At 43.4% G+C, this 14,821-nt stretch overlaps 1 protein-coding gene across 1 annotated transcript in view; it reads left to right on the top strand.

Annotated features, from left to right (window-relative positions):
• Nucleotides 1–14,821, top strand: part of LOC143019975 (vitamin K-dependent gamma-carboxylase-like) — a 39,757-nt gene that overhangs the window by 10,274 nt on the left and 14,662 nt on the right. Inside the window, exons 4-7 of the mRNA XM_076176038.1 lie at nt 2,911–3,076; nt 5,576–5,785; nt 7,671–7,834; nt 9,689–9,859. Of these exons, the coding sequence (XP_076032153.1) occupies nt 2,911–3,076; nt 5,576–5,785; nt 7,671–7,834; nt 9,689–9,859 (711 nt within the window). The remainder of the gene's footprint in view (nt 1–2,910; nt 3,077–5,575; nt 5,786–7,670; nt 7,835–9,688; nt 9,860–14,821) is intronic.

Below are 14,821 nucleotides of genomic sequence, written 5' to 3'. Positions count from 1 at the left end.
ATAATGGAGTTGGAATTCGCTGGACGTGATGCTGCATAACCTGGGAAATATTAGAAAAAAGGCGAGATATTGACAAATCCTCCTCAGCGCAAGACAGAGAAAATGACTCTACGCTAACGTTCATCCAACCACAACACTCTACACAAAAACAACCCGGTAATAGAACCAAATCCTGGTCCACATCACCCGAGTTTCACTACCAAGCCCCCAAAACACTAACCCCATCAGTATTCCCACAAATACCTCCATACAATCACAAAATTCAATGATACGCAAAGCTCCAACAATAATGAGAACACTAATAATAAACTTCCGCAGCATTACTTACAAACGAATCGCCCTTCATCACGTCATTTTGACTTATGACCCTGACATTATCATAAGGACAGAGAAATTGCTCAAACCGGACATTAAGGACAATGAAGTCTTCCCCACTGACAGTCCCTATTCAATGACTTGGCCATCGAGTTGCAACCCGATGGCCAATTCAGTGGAAACTAATTGGACTAGACTAAAGAACGTAATACAAGACGCTATGAACAAGCACATACCAAAGAAAACTCTAACGCGAAACAGGCCACCATCATGGTTTAATAAACAATTACAAACCTTACAAAGAAACAAAGTAAAAGCATACAACGCAGCAAAACGGTACAACGATACAAGACACTAAGACAAATACAGAACCACACAGAAAACATTCCAGAAAGAAATGCGACATGCCGAAACTATTTACATTGCTACTTTTCTCATAAACGACAGACAAAACCCGAAGAAATTCTACAGTTTTTTTCAAAGCGCACAGACGAGACTACTACACAACTCCTTGGTTACACATTCACGTGAAAAAACACATGCACTAAACATTCAGCTGCTATCCGTCTTTACACAAGAACATACAGACCTTCCAGACATACCACCGTCACCACACCCAACAATTTCTCCCCTAGTTATAAGCGTCCAAGGAATCGAAAAACTACTATCTGAGGTAGACGCGACTAAAACGACTGGACTTGACAATATACCCTGCAGGATACTTAAGGGCAGAATTGGTGTGTTTGCTCCTGTCCTTCATTTTATGTTTTCACTGACAATTCAAACCGGATCTCTTATCCGTGAATGCCTTTTGGCAAGCGTGACACTAATTTTCAGATCCAATGACAGAACCCTCCCATCCAATCATAGGCCTGTGTCGATTACCTTAGTCCCCTGCAAAACTTTAGAACATATTATCCATAGACATATGATGGATCACTTTGATAGGTAAAAAGTATTGACTGAAAATCAGCACGGCCTTCGGCCTAAACGCTCGTGCGAGACGCAGTTACAAAAGACAACACACGACATATCCCAATTACTTGACAATCCCAAAATTAAACAAGTAGACGCCATAGTTTTAGATTTTGCCAAAGCCTTCGACAAAGTCCCTCACAAACGACTGTTAGCAAAAATAGGTTATTATGGCATACGAGGATCACTTCTTCACTGGATTAAGACGTTCTGGACTTATCGTGAACAGCCTGTTGTTCTTGAGGGTAGTCAATCCTTAACTCTTCATGTATCTTCTGAGGTTCCCCAGGGCTGTCTTGGGACCTCTTCTCTTCCTTTCTTACATAAATGATCTCCCACTATCACTCTGCTCTACTGCTAGATTTATCTCTTTTTCAGTGAAAAAGAGATAAATCACCAAACAAAGAAAATAATGGACGGCTGGCATAAAAACAACAATAATAATCAGAATAAAGAGAAAATCAACATCTATTATGAATCCATTTTTTCGTCAGCTTATAAAGATGATGAACGTATTATGAGACAAATTATAAAAAGAAATATTAAACCAGTCAATCCAGAGAAATTACTCAACCTGGTGATTTATTATAAAACTAGGAAAACTAGCCACTTCCTTATTAGAAACAGCCCCCAACAAGAACGGAACTTTAGAAATCACATATCATCTATAGGTTCACTTGTACACGAGGGAACTGTGAAACCCTCCCATCCACCTATATTGGTATGACGACAATGAGGTTATCCCGTCGCCTCTCATACCACCTGACATCTGGAGCCCCTAAAGATCACTTCAGAGAAGCCCATGGCATAACACTAGGAAGAGAGACCCTAGAGAAAAACACTGAAATCTTGGATTTATGTACTGACGATAGACGCCTCCCAATTTTAGAAGCATTGTATCTTAAAGAGTTAAGCCCAAATCTAAATATACAAGCAGACGACCTTAGAGCCCTTCCAAGCATGAGACAAACCGTTGCAAATACAAACATGAGACATAACACCACAAACGCCACAATGAGACAAAATGTCACTAGTGCAAATACGAGACAAAATGCCACTAGTGCAAATACGAGACAAAATGCCACTAGTGCAAATACGAGACAAAACCACTAGTGCAAATACGAGACAAAACGCTATAACCACAAGCATGCCACATTCCGCCACAACATGAACCCGGAGGCCCTCCAATGCACGTGACATTTCGTCACTGCCCTAAATACCAGGTGACCTCCCTCAAAGTGATTAGCAAGTAAGAAACTTTAGTATAAAACTTAGAACTTTAACTAGACTCATCGGATTAATTCTTATCCTGATAAGAAAGAACATCCCAATACTGAAAAAGGGTCTTTAATCCGAAATCGCAATCTAGCTAATATGACTACATACAGCCAAGTCATAAATTTCCTTTCTAAGGATCTTATTATTCTTTTTTATTTTTTTTTCAGAGCACAGGAGTTCTATGTACTGTGTTTAATTTTGCCCTGAGCGCAGGTGTGCTAGTATTATTCTTACTTGTCGTTGGAGTTAAACGTAATTTTCTTTTCTATTTAAAAAGAAAAAAGAATGGGACGTGAAATACTAATTCATGGTTTCCTACACCTGTTTCGTGGTTACAAACAGCTGCTGTCTGCATGTGCCTGGGGTATCGCTGGAGGCTGACCTGTGGCGTCTTCGTCGTCGTGTACTGGTACTTGTTCCTTCTGGACAAGTCCTACTGGAACAACCACTCGTACCTCTATGGCCTCATCGCCTCCCTACTCCTTGTCGCCGATTCACACACTTGCTAGTGAGTGTATCCATACTTCTTTTACCGGTACTCGTTATTGACCAACTCAAAGCGTAACGAAATCGTTAATTGGGGATTAATGTGTATATATTGGGTGTACGCTTTGACCAACTCCTACTTTGTGTGTGTGTGTGTGTGGTATTTATGTATGTATGTATGTATATTTGGATTATGTATGTGTGGATATATGTGTATGTGGATGTTTGTATGAATGTATATATTGTATGTATGTATGCATGTATGTGTGCATGTATGTATGTATGTATGTATGTATGTATGTATGTATATGTTGATGCATGTGTGGATGTATGTATGTATCTATGTATGCATGATTGTATGCATGATTGTATGTATGTCTGTATGTATGTATATATGTATGTATGCATATATGTATGTATATATGCATGTTTTAGATACTTGGGTGCGAATGTGACGGGAAAGGGAGAAGTGGAGGTGGAGGTAGAATGTAGATTGAGAGAAGCAAGTAAATGCCTTGGTGGATTAAAAAATGTAATGAGAAATAGACATTTGGGAATAGATGCTAAGAGGAATGAATGAATAATTGGGATTTATCTGGCGTCGCAACATCAATGTTCATTGACGCCGTGGATGCTAAGAGGAAATTGTATGAAGGAGCGATTGTGCCGACAGCACTTTATGGGGCAGAAACATGGAACCTAAGAGAGGAAGAGAGGAGGAGTTTGAATGTGTTTGAGATGAGGTGCCTGAGAAGTATGATAGGGGTTACTAGGCTGGATAGAGTGAGAAATGAGGGGGTGAGGAGGATAACGGGGGTGGAAAGGGAGCTGGGAGATAGGATTTGATGAAAGAGTATTGCGATGATTTGGACACATGGGAAGAATGAGTGAGTAAAGACTAGTAAAAGAGGTGTGGAAGGCAAAGGTGGAAGGAGTGAACATGAGCGGGCAACCTAGAATGAGATGGATAGATGGGGTAAAAGGGGCATTGGGGAAAAAGGGAATGTCTGTTGAGGAAGGACGAGAGAGGACAGAAGATAGGGGTGACTGAGGAATGATTGTATATGGATGCTGTGATGCATAAGGGAGAGTGGGTGGGGAATGGGGGTGAAGAAGTATGCGAGAAAAATTAATTGAGGCAGCCCGAAGGGGTTTCTCTCCGTCTTCTCCTTTTCTGCTTCTGACACTGCTTCTGACCCAGGGCAGTGGGCGAGATGCTGGGATGACCCGTCATCCAGGATAAGAGGGAGGGAAGGGGGTGGATGGGAGTGGAGTATGTTGGGATGGAATGGGTGGGAGTGGTTTCTATGCCTTTGTTTTTACGGCTACCTCCCTTGTAAAAGGGAAAAAGCCTTTGGTATATGTATGTATGTATGCATGTATGTATGTATGTATGCGTGTATGTATGTACAGTAATGGGTAAAAATTTGGGCCGTGGGACCTAAGGTGGAACAAACTCGTATCCAAATATGAATGATATTGTTAGAGGTGTTTGAATGTTGCCATAAGTTTTAGCCTCCTCGGGGGCGGACTGGCCATTAGGGCATTTGGGTAATGCCCAGTGGGCCAGTTCTTTTGTGCCCAAGTGGGCGGCCGGTACTAGGGCCAGCTCCGCTTGGGAAAAAGTTTTATCTGGTTGGGTCTGAGTGAAAAATGCCCCGGCCATTTTAACATCCCAGTCCGCCCCTGAGTCCCCTGCATGACATCTCGACATCTGCTTCTCGTCGCCGGTAACTGACACTCAGTCTCAGTGCTTGCTTGATAGTGATAGGTCGTGTGAGTGGGTGCTCCCGACTCCGCCATTATTTCCCTATAGTTTTTTTTTTCTTTTCTTTTCTTGTCTTGTCAGTAGTTATACCATATATGGGCAAGGTGAAGCAGTTATCGATTAGAAGCTACTGCTTCACCTTGTCCATATATGGTAAGGCTGAAAATACGATAAGTGGATAAAAAAGTAAATAATGGCGGAATGTAGAACAAACGGTGCCAGAACCTATCACTAACTCAGGCAAACAAGCACCAAGTGTGGGTGGGTAAATTGCCGCCATCGAGAAGCAGAGGGATGCCGTGACGTCATGTAGCCCATCCAAAGTTATAGCAAAATTCAAACACCCTCAATTTATATATATATATATATATACATATATATATATATATATATATATATATATATATATATATATATATATATATATATATATATATATATATAATATATATATATATATATATATATATATATATATATATATATATATATTCCACCCTGTTTCCCCTTACCACCTTTCCTCATAATATATATATATATATATATATATATATATATATATATATATATATATATATATATATATATATGTTCCATCCTGGGTCCCCTGATCCAAACTTTTATCAAGTAGTGTATGTATGTATATACATGCATTTACAATATATATATATATATATATATATATATATACATATTTATATATATATATATATATATATATATATATATATATATGTATATAATTTTTTTAAGCTCCCTAGATGGTCTAAGAGACTCGGAGGCGACTCGTCCTGCAGTCTCCCCTGTCCCTGAAAGGCGAATCCCCTTGTGGCAGTACACTTTGGTCAGGACACAAATCTTTCTACTCTACTTCTTCGCCGGAGTAAAGAAACTGGATGTTGATTGGCTGTCTGGGTACTCTATGAGGACGCTTGCGCGTCATTGGGTCTTCCATCCCTTTAAGTAAGTTGACGCCAAATTATTAATATTATCATTATAGTCATTATTGTTATCATCATCAGAATCGTTGTTGTTATTAAACCATCATCATCATTCTCACGACCCACCTATGGGCCAGGCTTGTCACTAAAAAATAAATAAAATAAGATAAAAAAAAAAAAAAAAGTTAAGGCCGTGCGCAGCTCGCACGAGTGACAGATAGTTCAGGCAGGATAATTAACCTCTTCGTTAAAATTAATTATTACTTACTATAGTCAAATAGACACAAACAACATAAATGGACATAGAATAAGAAAAATTTAGCTGTGCATGTCAAGCATCAAAATCTAAATGTTTATGTGTTATATGGATCATGAATGGGTATTTACACAGTTACCAGGTGGAGTAGCTAGTTGTGCGTTTGTATGCAGCACATAAGAAGAGGTGGGCGAAATGAAGTTTTAATCATAGTGTAGACGAGTCTTGATTCTAGTTCCTAGAAGTCGCACCAACAGAAAGTCGTCTGGTCCGATCTTCAAGTCCCGGGAACAAATGACTTGTTTGAGGAGAGACTGATGCACGATAACTTCTGGTAGGGTTATCTTCTGGTAGTTGGGAAACACGTAGATGATAGGTCGATGTCTCGTAGTGGAGAAATAACAGAGTAAGAAAGTGTGTAGAGTCGTACTTAGCTTTAGTCTAGCAACAGTCTGGAAGAAGTCCGAAACAATTCGAAAAAAACTAAGGTTTGCTCTTCGCGTGGAGATTGCCAGTTCACGGGTTCGGCACTTGAAGATTGCATAGTGCAATAGTAGACATCCAAAGGACTTGTTTAGTTGAGCTGTCGTATTCGACAGATGTAGAAAAAATTCTGTGTAGAATCAGATGAACCGTGGGCCTCTGCTTCTTTTCTTGTCTTCTCAGCTTTCTCTTGTATCTTTGTTGTCTCTTTCTGTTTGGCTCGCGCTCTGGTTCTCTGTAGTCGTTCTCTGCCCGGCCTTATATAGCCCGGGAATTGGTGATTACGTTTCCTGGGTGTCGAAACGTGCTTAAATTAGGTAGTTTAGCTACTCTTAGCCAATGGGAAAGAAGAACGTGTTCTCACGCCAAATTATGTAACGTTTTCTGAGCTAAGCGTCATCTGACAGAATGTATTCCAAGCGCGCCCCAATAGATGGGTATTGCTCAATGGTTTACTTTATAACATACATATTATGAAATATATACAAGAAATGTCACAAGAATGAATGAAATAGTCCGGCGGGAATCGGAATAACAAGGAAAAATGACAGTATAGAAGGGGTCAATTAAAATGAGCTATGAGTGATGTTTAGTTAAGCTTTTCTCAGTTTGGAAATAATAGCTCTTTTCTTTTCAATCGATCCTAACACTATAAGCGTTAATGATTTTTTTCTCCAGTAGATTAATATCTGACTCAACGATTCGCCAGGTGTCATAAAAAAATAAAACCCGCCATTTGAGTAAAGTTTATCAAGGGTTCATATGACCTTTAGACATGATTAATTAATGCAATAAGAAAAAGTCTTAGTGTAATACGTGTGCTGTCATAGTATGTTGAGTTTTTACATGCATTGGTGACTGCCACTTGCCCTAGTTATCCAATCACCCAGGGCAAAGGTGATGGTTTAGGCAACAGGTAAACTCATGTTAGAGTTCAGAATTACGTGAAATGTGATATTTTATTCATATTTCATGTTAATGATTATAATATAGAAACAAAAATGCCAAGCATAGATACAAACCAACTTGCTCATTTATATTCATCTGCATGTACATGCATGCATACAAACACGCAAGTATACAAAATGCATACATAGAATGCTTTCACTCAAAAACAAAATGTGCATGTGCACATGTATCTTGTGTAAACTTACTTTTCCATTCACAGGTACTTCTTATCTGAGGAGAACATTGATCTCTGGATCATTCACACCGGAGGATGCCTCTTTGACCTCAGCATTGGGTTCCTCCTCCTCTTTGATTCCACCAGGAAGATGGCTCTTGTATTGTCTTCGGCCTTCCACCTCATGAATTCCCAGATCTTTGCCATTGGTGAGTCAGTAGGTGTTGATCAGGAATATGGAAACTAATCACTTGTGATGTTATGATAATATAATGATTGCTGCCTCAATATTACCCAAATTACTCCACTTACTGGAAACCCACAGGCCTACAGTAGCCAGCAGGGATCCTGAGACCCTTCTATAGACCTTTCTGGGGGGAAAAATGGATTGTTGTCTGTACAATATAGGAGTGAATCTTATTTCTGTTACTGGTTAGTTGGAGGATAAAACCAGTCACTGGCTGTCAGCTCTACTTGTGTGAAAATTGTCAAAATTGATCAAGAAAGAATGCAACAAAATAAGCCATCATGGAGCAGGGGGTAGTATTCCTAACTCAAACATGGAAGATCTGAATTTAACTCCCAGAAAGTGCTTGACAGTTGCTCAAGTTGGGTTTTTATGTTTTCCCAACCCAGCTGTAACACTGGACATTAAAGGAACAATATAGCAGTGTCATTTTCAATGCTGGCATCAATATGATTGAGCTGATTATTCTGGTTTTAGTTTCTATTCACAAACACATCAATTCCAACATGTTTAACACTTCACTTGTACTTTGCACTATCCAACTTTAACAAGCTGGATTAAGCCACTATGGTGAGGGACAGAGGTATCCCAAAGGATATACTGGCAGGCCTGCATTGACGCTGAACACTTCCATTTTCATGTAACAGCAAGAGTTTCTCATTCCTGTACTTCCTTTGATCCCCTCGGGATTAGGACAGACTGAAGCATGGTCCTACTTATATGTGGTAATATCTCCCAAGGTCTGCAGCATTTGGCTGTAAAAACAAAGGACCTCATTACCTCTCCTATATTATTGAAGTCTCCTAGATAACCTGGTTCTGAGAGTAATGAGTATGATTGCCCCAAGTAATAGTTACAGAGCTGGTTTGCTAGGTAGGCCCTGTTCCAAGTTGACTCATTTTAATGGTATCAAGGGCAGGGGCTGAGACCTGGGAATCCGACCATCGGCCTTTGGGGCAGAATTTATCATCTCTGCCCACTACCACCACTAGGCCCAAATTCTTGACTGAATTTTTATGTGGGTGTGGCTGGTGGTTGTTGCTAATTTTCAAGAGGTTGATGGGTTGCTATGAAGGTAACTGTGAGGTTGCAAATTAAATATTCCTTTCACTGCAGAGAGAGTTTCTCTCAGTTGAATAGTTACCTCACAATAGCTAAAATGAATATTAAAGTTGTAAAACCCAACAAGAGAATTAATTGATCAGTCAGTCAATTCATTGTCCAAGGTCTTTCTTACATGAGATCCAAAGCTCTCAGGTAACTAGCAACAGCCTCTAGGTGGGTCCATAGGTCACTCTGGGAAGAAATACTGTGTTGTTGACACGGAAGGTTAGTATGGGGCAATATAGGATGAGGTAAGCAGTGTATTTTTTTTTTGTATGATGTGTGATCTAAGGCAGTTTGGTTCTGTGGCCAGGCCTATTCTGTTGTGATACTGTCTTAGAGTTGGATAGTGTCTTGAATACAAATGTGCCAGTGTGATTTTTACTTCTCTTGAGAGGGAATTTTTCTGTGGGTTGCTGTATAAGTATTGAGTTTGATTACCTGTCATGAATAGTTTGTTTCATGATGTGGATGCGATTTTTTTTATGAATTTTGTGGTACAGAAGGTATGTGGTTGTATATGTTTGAGCATAAACTGAGATAGGTCCAAAATGTGTTTAAGCCTTTTGCTGTGAGGGGAATTTTTCTTGACTGCATGTAATTACCTCGTGACATCTGGGAGAAATTTAACGGTCATAAAACATGGCAAAAGAATCAAATAATTAACTTGGATCGTTCTACACATTTGTATAATTTTTTCTTCTTGTGACAGGGATGTTCCCTTGGGTTTGTTTGGCTACTCTACCTATTTTTTGTTCAATGTCATGGCCGAGACCCCTGATAAGAAAGGCCAAGACTATCATTTGGAGGGAAAGAAGTGTCACTCGAGAAGATGAGGATAATAAACCACTTCATCCAAGTAACAGAAACATTAGTGACTTAGGTAAGAGGTTAGAAAAGTTACAAAATTCACATTATTTGTATAGTATAATAATTAGTTTAATTGATAGTATATTTACCTTCCTCCAAAGATCCAACAATGATCAGAATGTATTAGTCATCAGGTGTCAATTGTGTTTTTTAAATCAAGTGAAAATTATACCCTTCACCAATAGGGAGAGTGCCACAGAGATGAATAAATTGGACTTACAGCAACCATGATAAAGAAAAAGTGCACAGCAAAGACCCCTCCTCCCATGCACCCACCGCCGACCGCTCCAGCATGATGGGGTTTCCATCACCCCCTCCCCCTTCCCCGCTGCCTCTGACGTCAGTGGTGCCATACCTACCATTGTCACACACACAACCCCCCTTCGGTGGCATCAGTGCTACTGCAGGACCAGAGGCCAAGCCCTCCCATTCTCCACCAGGCTCCTCCTGCTATGACAAAGGAGGGTATGAGGGAATTCATGAACCACCATGGTTGTTGTCATGATAAAGTCTATAGGGGTGACCAACTCTGCCATGACAATGTTCATGATGAAGGTTGTACAAGACTTATATGACCATCTGACACTCCCGGCAGCCCCAAGGACACTGACCTCCCCCCCCCCTGCCATCAAACCCCCACCCCCTCATGGTCTACAGCGGGGGGGGGGGGGACGCAGTCACCAGCCCGAAGTTCAAGCTCACGGTCGTGGAAGGTGGCAACCCCTCCCCTCCACCCTATCCACAACATGAAGACTGCTTAAGTCCCACCCCCAAGCAGACATTCTTCCCATCAAGTCTGCCTCCGTGTCTTCAGACGACAACTCCCAAATGTCAGACAACTACTAACTAACGTTGTCTCCGTGCAGCAGTGAGGAGGAGGCAACAATGGAATAGATAGGCTTTTCCTTAAAAAAAAAAAAAAAAAAAAAAATACATATATATATACACTTCCCCCCTCCCTCTATGGCACCCCCTCACCAGCCCCACCCCCAGCCCCTCCTCCCCCTCCCACCCTACTCTTCCTCCCCACTCCCCACAAAACCCACCCTACTCCTGCTCCTCTTCCTCCCCCTTCCCACCTTACTCCTTCTCCTCCACCCCCTCCGCCTTCCACCCTACTCCGCCTCCAATCCCACCCTACTCCTCCCCCCTCCCACCCTACTTTTACTCTCCCTTCTACTCCTCCCCCTCCCATCCTACGGCCTCTCCTCACCCTCCCACTCTACGCCTCCTCTTCCCCCTCCCACCCTTTTTTTCTTCCTACTCCACCCTCCCACCCTACGCCTCCTCCTCCTCCCCCTAGCATCTTACTCCTACTCTTCCCCCTTCTCCCTCCCACTCTACTCAAACCCCCTCCCACACAGCTCTTCCTCTCCTTCCCACTCTATGTCCTCCTCCTCCTCCTCCTTCCCAGTCCTGGCAAGAACTAAAGCTCCTGCTATGGAATGTCAATGGCCTTTATTGGCAAAATCCATGTCCTACAGACTGCCTTGGCCACATGGGATGTAGATGTAGCCCTCTTGCAAGCGACCAATTAGCTGGTAAACTGGCCACTCCGAGTCAATGTATACCAGATATACTATAAAACTCAGAGCAGGGGGTCACTAGGAATCTCTATATTAGTTCGGACGTCAGTTCCAAGTGAACCCGTACACGCTGCCAGAATCACCCTTGCCGGAGGAAATATCCTCTTGTACAACACATACCGCCCAAAAGACGGAGAACTGGCACCTGGGAAGATGCTCTCCCTAGCCGGCAATAAACCAACATTCATTTGCAGAGACCATGATACGCATCACCCCATCTTCTGCTCCCTCCAATGACCCAATGCTACTGAGCACACCCTAGCAACGCTGCTAGTGAGAATACCTGAGGTCACCCTATTGAACTCAGAGGAGAGGGTCCCTGGACCTCTCTGTCTTCTCCACGAACATGGCTTGTCATGCTCACTGGATGGAAGACCCACAGCTCACTAGTGACCATTCTGCTCTCGTCACAACTTTAGCCATGACCCTCCTTCCCCCTCTCCCACCCTCACCTCGATGCTGGAATAAAGGGAAGGCTAACTGGGCCCTTTTCCCAGAAGGAACAAGACTGCTGGTACCAGTCCTACAGACATACTGTAGACGACCTGTATCGAGACTTCGTCGTCGCCGTCCAGGCCCCTGCCGAACGAGCTGTCCCCAGAATGAAGCCAGGCTTCGATGAGCATGCTGACAGGTGGTATTATAACGACTACAGGAACAAAATCACTAAGTCAACGTTTTTCATAGATTTCTACAACGCCATCCATCGATGCACAGGCTCCCTTACGCTCTGCCATCAGGCGTGTACGGGCGATTACCTACATGGTCCGGGGAGAAAAGTGGCCGGAATGGTATACCACATTCTCTGCCCAAACCACCACTAGCAACCTCTGGAAGAAATGGCAACTGGCAACAGGTGCAGTCTCCCTCCCCCCATCTCACCCGCAGCCCAAACAATAGGCGGAGCTGTTGGTGCAACAATTTCTGGACCACTCCTCCTCTGTCCAACTCCCTCTCCCAGTCAGGCAGAAGCTCTACCTCCTCCGACAGGGTAGAGAGAAAATGGTTCACACTACCATGACCACGGCTGCCCTGAAGGACTGTCCTTTTACATTCAAGGAACTTCGACGGGCTTGCAGGATGAGCAAGGATACTGTTCCGGGTAGTGATGGGATACCTTACTCCTTCTTGAGGTAACTGGGGTCAGATGGGGAGTTGGCAACACTGGCACTTCTTCAACATGCTCATGGAGAACCTGGCTCTCCTTGATCTAGGAGAAGATGTTTGTCTCCTCTGTCATGTGGATGATCTCGCATTAGTGGTTACTGGGGGCTGTTGTCTCCTTCGCGGGGCTTAGTGGGCACTCAATTGCCTGTTCCAGGAACCTGAACAGCTGGGACTGAAGATCTCCATGGCCAAGACCAGAACAATGAGTCTGAGGATGCGTAAGCAACGCACCCATCTCACTGTTCAGGGCAACATCCTCCCCTGGGTGCTCACCTATCAATACTTGGCCCAGGCTCTCCTTCGCTCCGGAGGTCAGATACTTCGGTGAAGCCACGAAAACGAGATTAAATCTTCTCAGAGCCATGACGAGACCTTGGCTAGGTGCCGGCACAAGGTCATCCAGGCATACTATATTCAAGCGGTACGTTCGGTGATGAACTATGCCGCTGTGTATCTCACCTCCCTACGACTCAACTCATGGGACAAGCTTGAGGTCCTCTAAAACCAGGCTCTCTGCACCATCGCTGTGGTCCTTCCATGGATCAGTGTGGCGAATCTTAGACGGGAGGCGGGAATTACTCGTACCTCCCTTCATTTATGGGCAGAGAGGCTTTCTTCCTGTCTTCTTGTCCAACTCATGACTGGCCCAAGGGAGAGAGAAGTGGAAAACCTCCCTCCTGAGTACCCTAGATGTGAAGGGATACCCCACTGGTCATTCCTGGGGGGCCCATGGGGTGAATGAGATCTGCGCCTTTGAACGCCAGGAATTGGTTCGGAGATGTGTTTTAGACAGACCTCATCCAGATTATGCCTCCCTTCCCCCATGGCAACCTCTCTGTGCCAGCTTCCAACTTAGTCCCTCTCAAAGGAAAGAAGGTCAACTGCAATCCAGTACAGTTGTGACCCATGGTCCTTAAAGCCATAAGGTCCATCACCCTCCCTCCCTTTATCCCCGGTGAGCTTGTCATTATACATGGATGGCTCTGTGTACCCTCTCACAGGAGGGTGTGGCGCGGCTTTTTCAACCGCCGATGGAGTGACCGCGCTATGGCGAGTGACGGAAGCTCTACTCTTCAGATGGAACTTCTGCCGTCTCCAAGGCTCTGGACCATGCTCTCTCTGCTGGAAGAGTATGATCGAGGAAGACAATGGATGATTTCTACTTAACGACATCAATACAGCACTCGATGCACCTTTTGGATCAGCATGATAGGTCTACAACATTTCACTGGATCCCCAGTCACATCGGGATTCCAGGGGACACTATTGCGGATGATGGGCAGTAATGAGATTCAGCAAAATCACACTGTCCCTAGCACCCATGATCACACATATCAAGGGTGTTGCCATCAAGAAGGCCAGATAAAGGGCCTAGGCCAATCACAGCAGCAAATTTCATACTTCAGAATCAGTGCTGTGGTACTATTTTGTCATGAGGCAGTCCACCTGCCTCTGGGTAGAAGGGCAGAGTCTACCGTCCACAAGATCCTCTTAGGATATCGCTGTGGGTGGCAAGTGGTACACGCAGGAAGAGACAATCCCAAACCTGTGGGGCTGAGATGCAACAGCTCCTCCACCACTACCTACTAGGACTCGGTCCACCAGTCATTGAGGCAGGGATGACGCAGCACCTCACCATCTCCCCTTTCGAGACAACCCTCAGCATCTTGGGGGCACACCCTCCCTCTGGTGCTGCCTGTATTTGAGGGGCGTCCTCCCTCCCTGATCTCGGGGTGTCGCCACTAATAAATGTGGCATTGCGTGGACAACAATCCCTGTATATGAACTGTTCCAGGCCATAAGCAAAGTTAAGGTCCAAGCAGATACTAGCCCCGCAAACCAAGCGCAAACGAAGAAGAAGAAGAAGAAGAAGAAGAAGAAGAAGAAGAAGAAGAAGAAGAAGAAGAAGAAGAAGAAGAAGAAGAAGAAGAAGAAGAAGAAGAAGAAGAAGAAGAAGAAGAAGAAGAAGAAGAAAAAGAAGAAGAAGAAGAAGAAGAAGAAGAAGAAGAAGAAGAAGAAGAAGAAGAAAAGGCACCCAGTATGGACAGGGTCTGTCAGGATAGGCAATAACCTTTCTGCTACTAAGAGAATTGTGGAGATGGTTAAAATAGCCTTGTGGCAGCCATACTAAAGGTACAAGTACCACCTACCATGGAGAGGGTTAATTGAGGACAACTATAACCTCTTTACTGTATAGAGATAAATATTCCTGCTATCTCCCA

This window comes from Oratosquilla oratoria, chromosome 38, assembly GCF_046742065.1.
Source record: "Oratosquilla oratoria isolate Oo_2021 chromosome 38, ASM4674206v1, whole genome shotgun sequence".
In the NCBI taxonomy this organism is placed as follows: domain Eukaryota; kingdom Metazoa; phylum Arthropoda; class Malacostraca; order Stomatopoda; family Squillidae; genus Oratosquilla; species Oratosquilla oratoria.
This window is presented reverse-complemented; position numbering and strand designations above follow the sequence as displayed.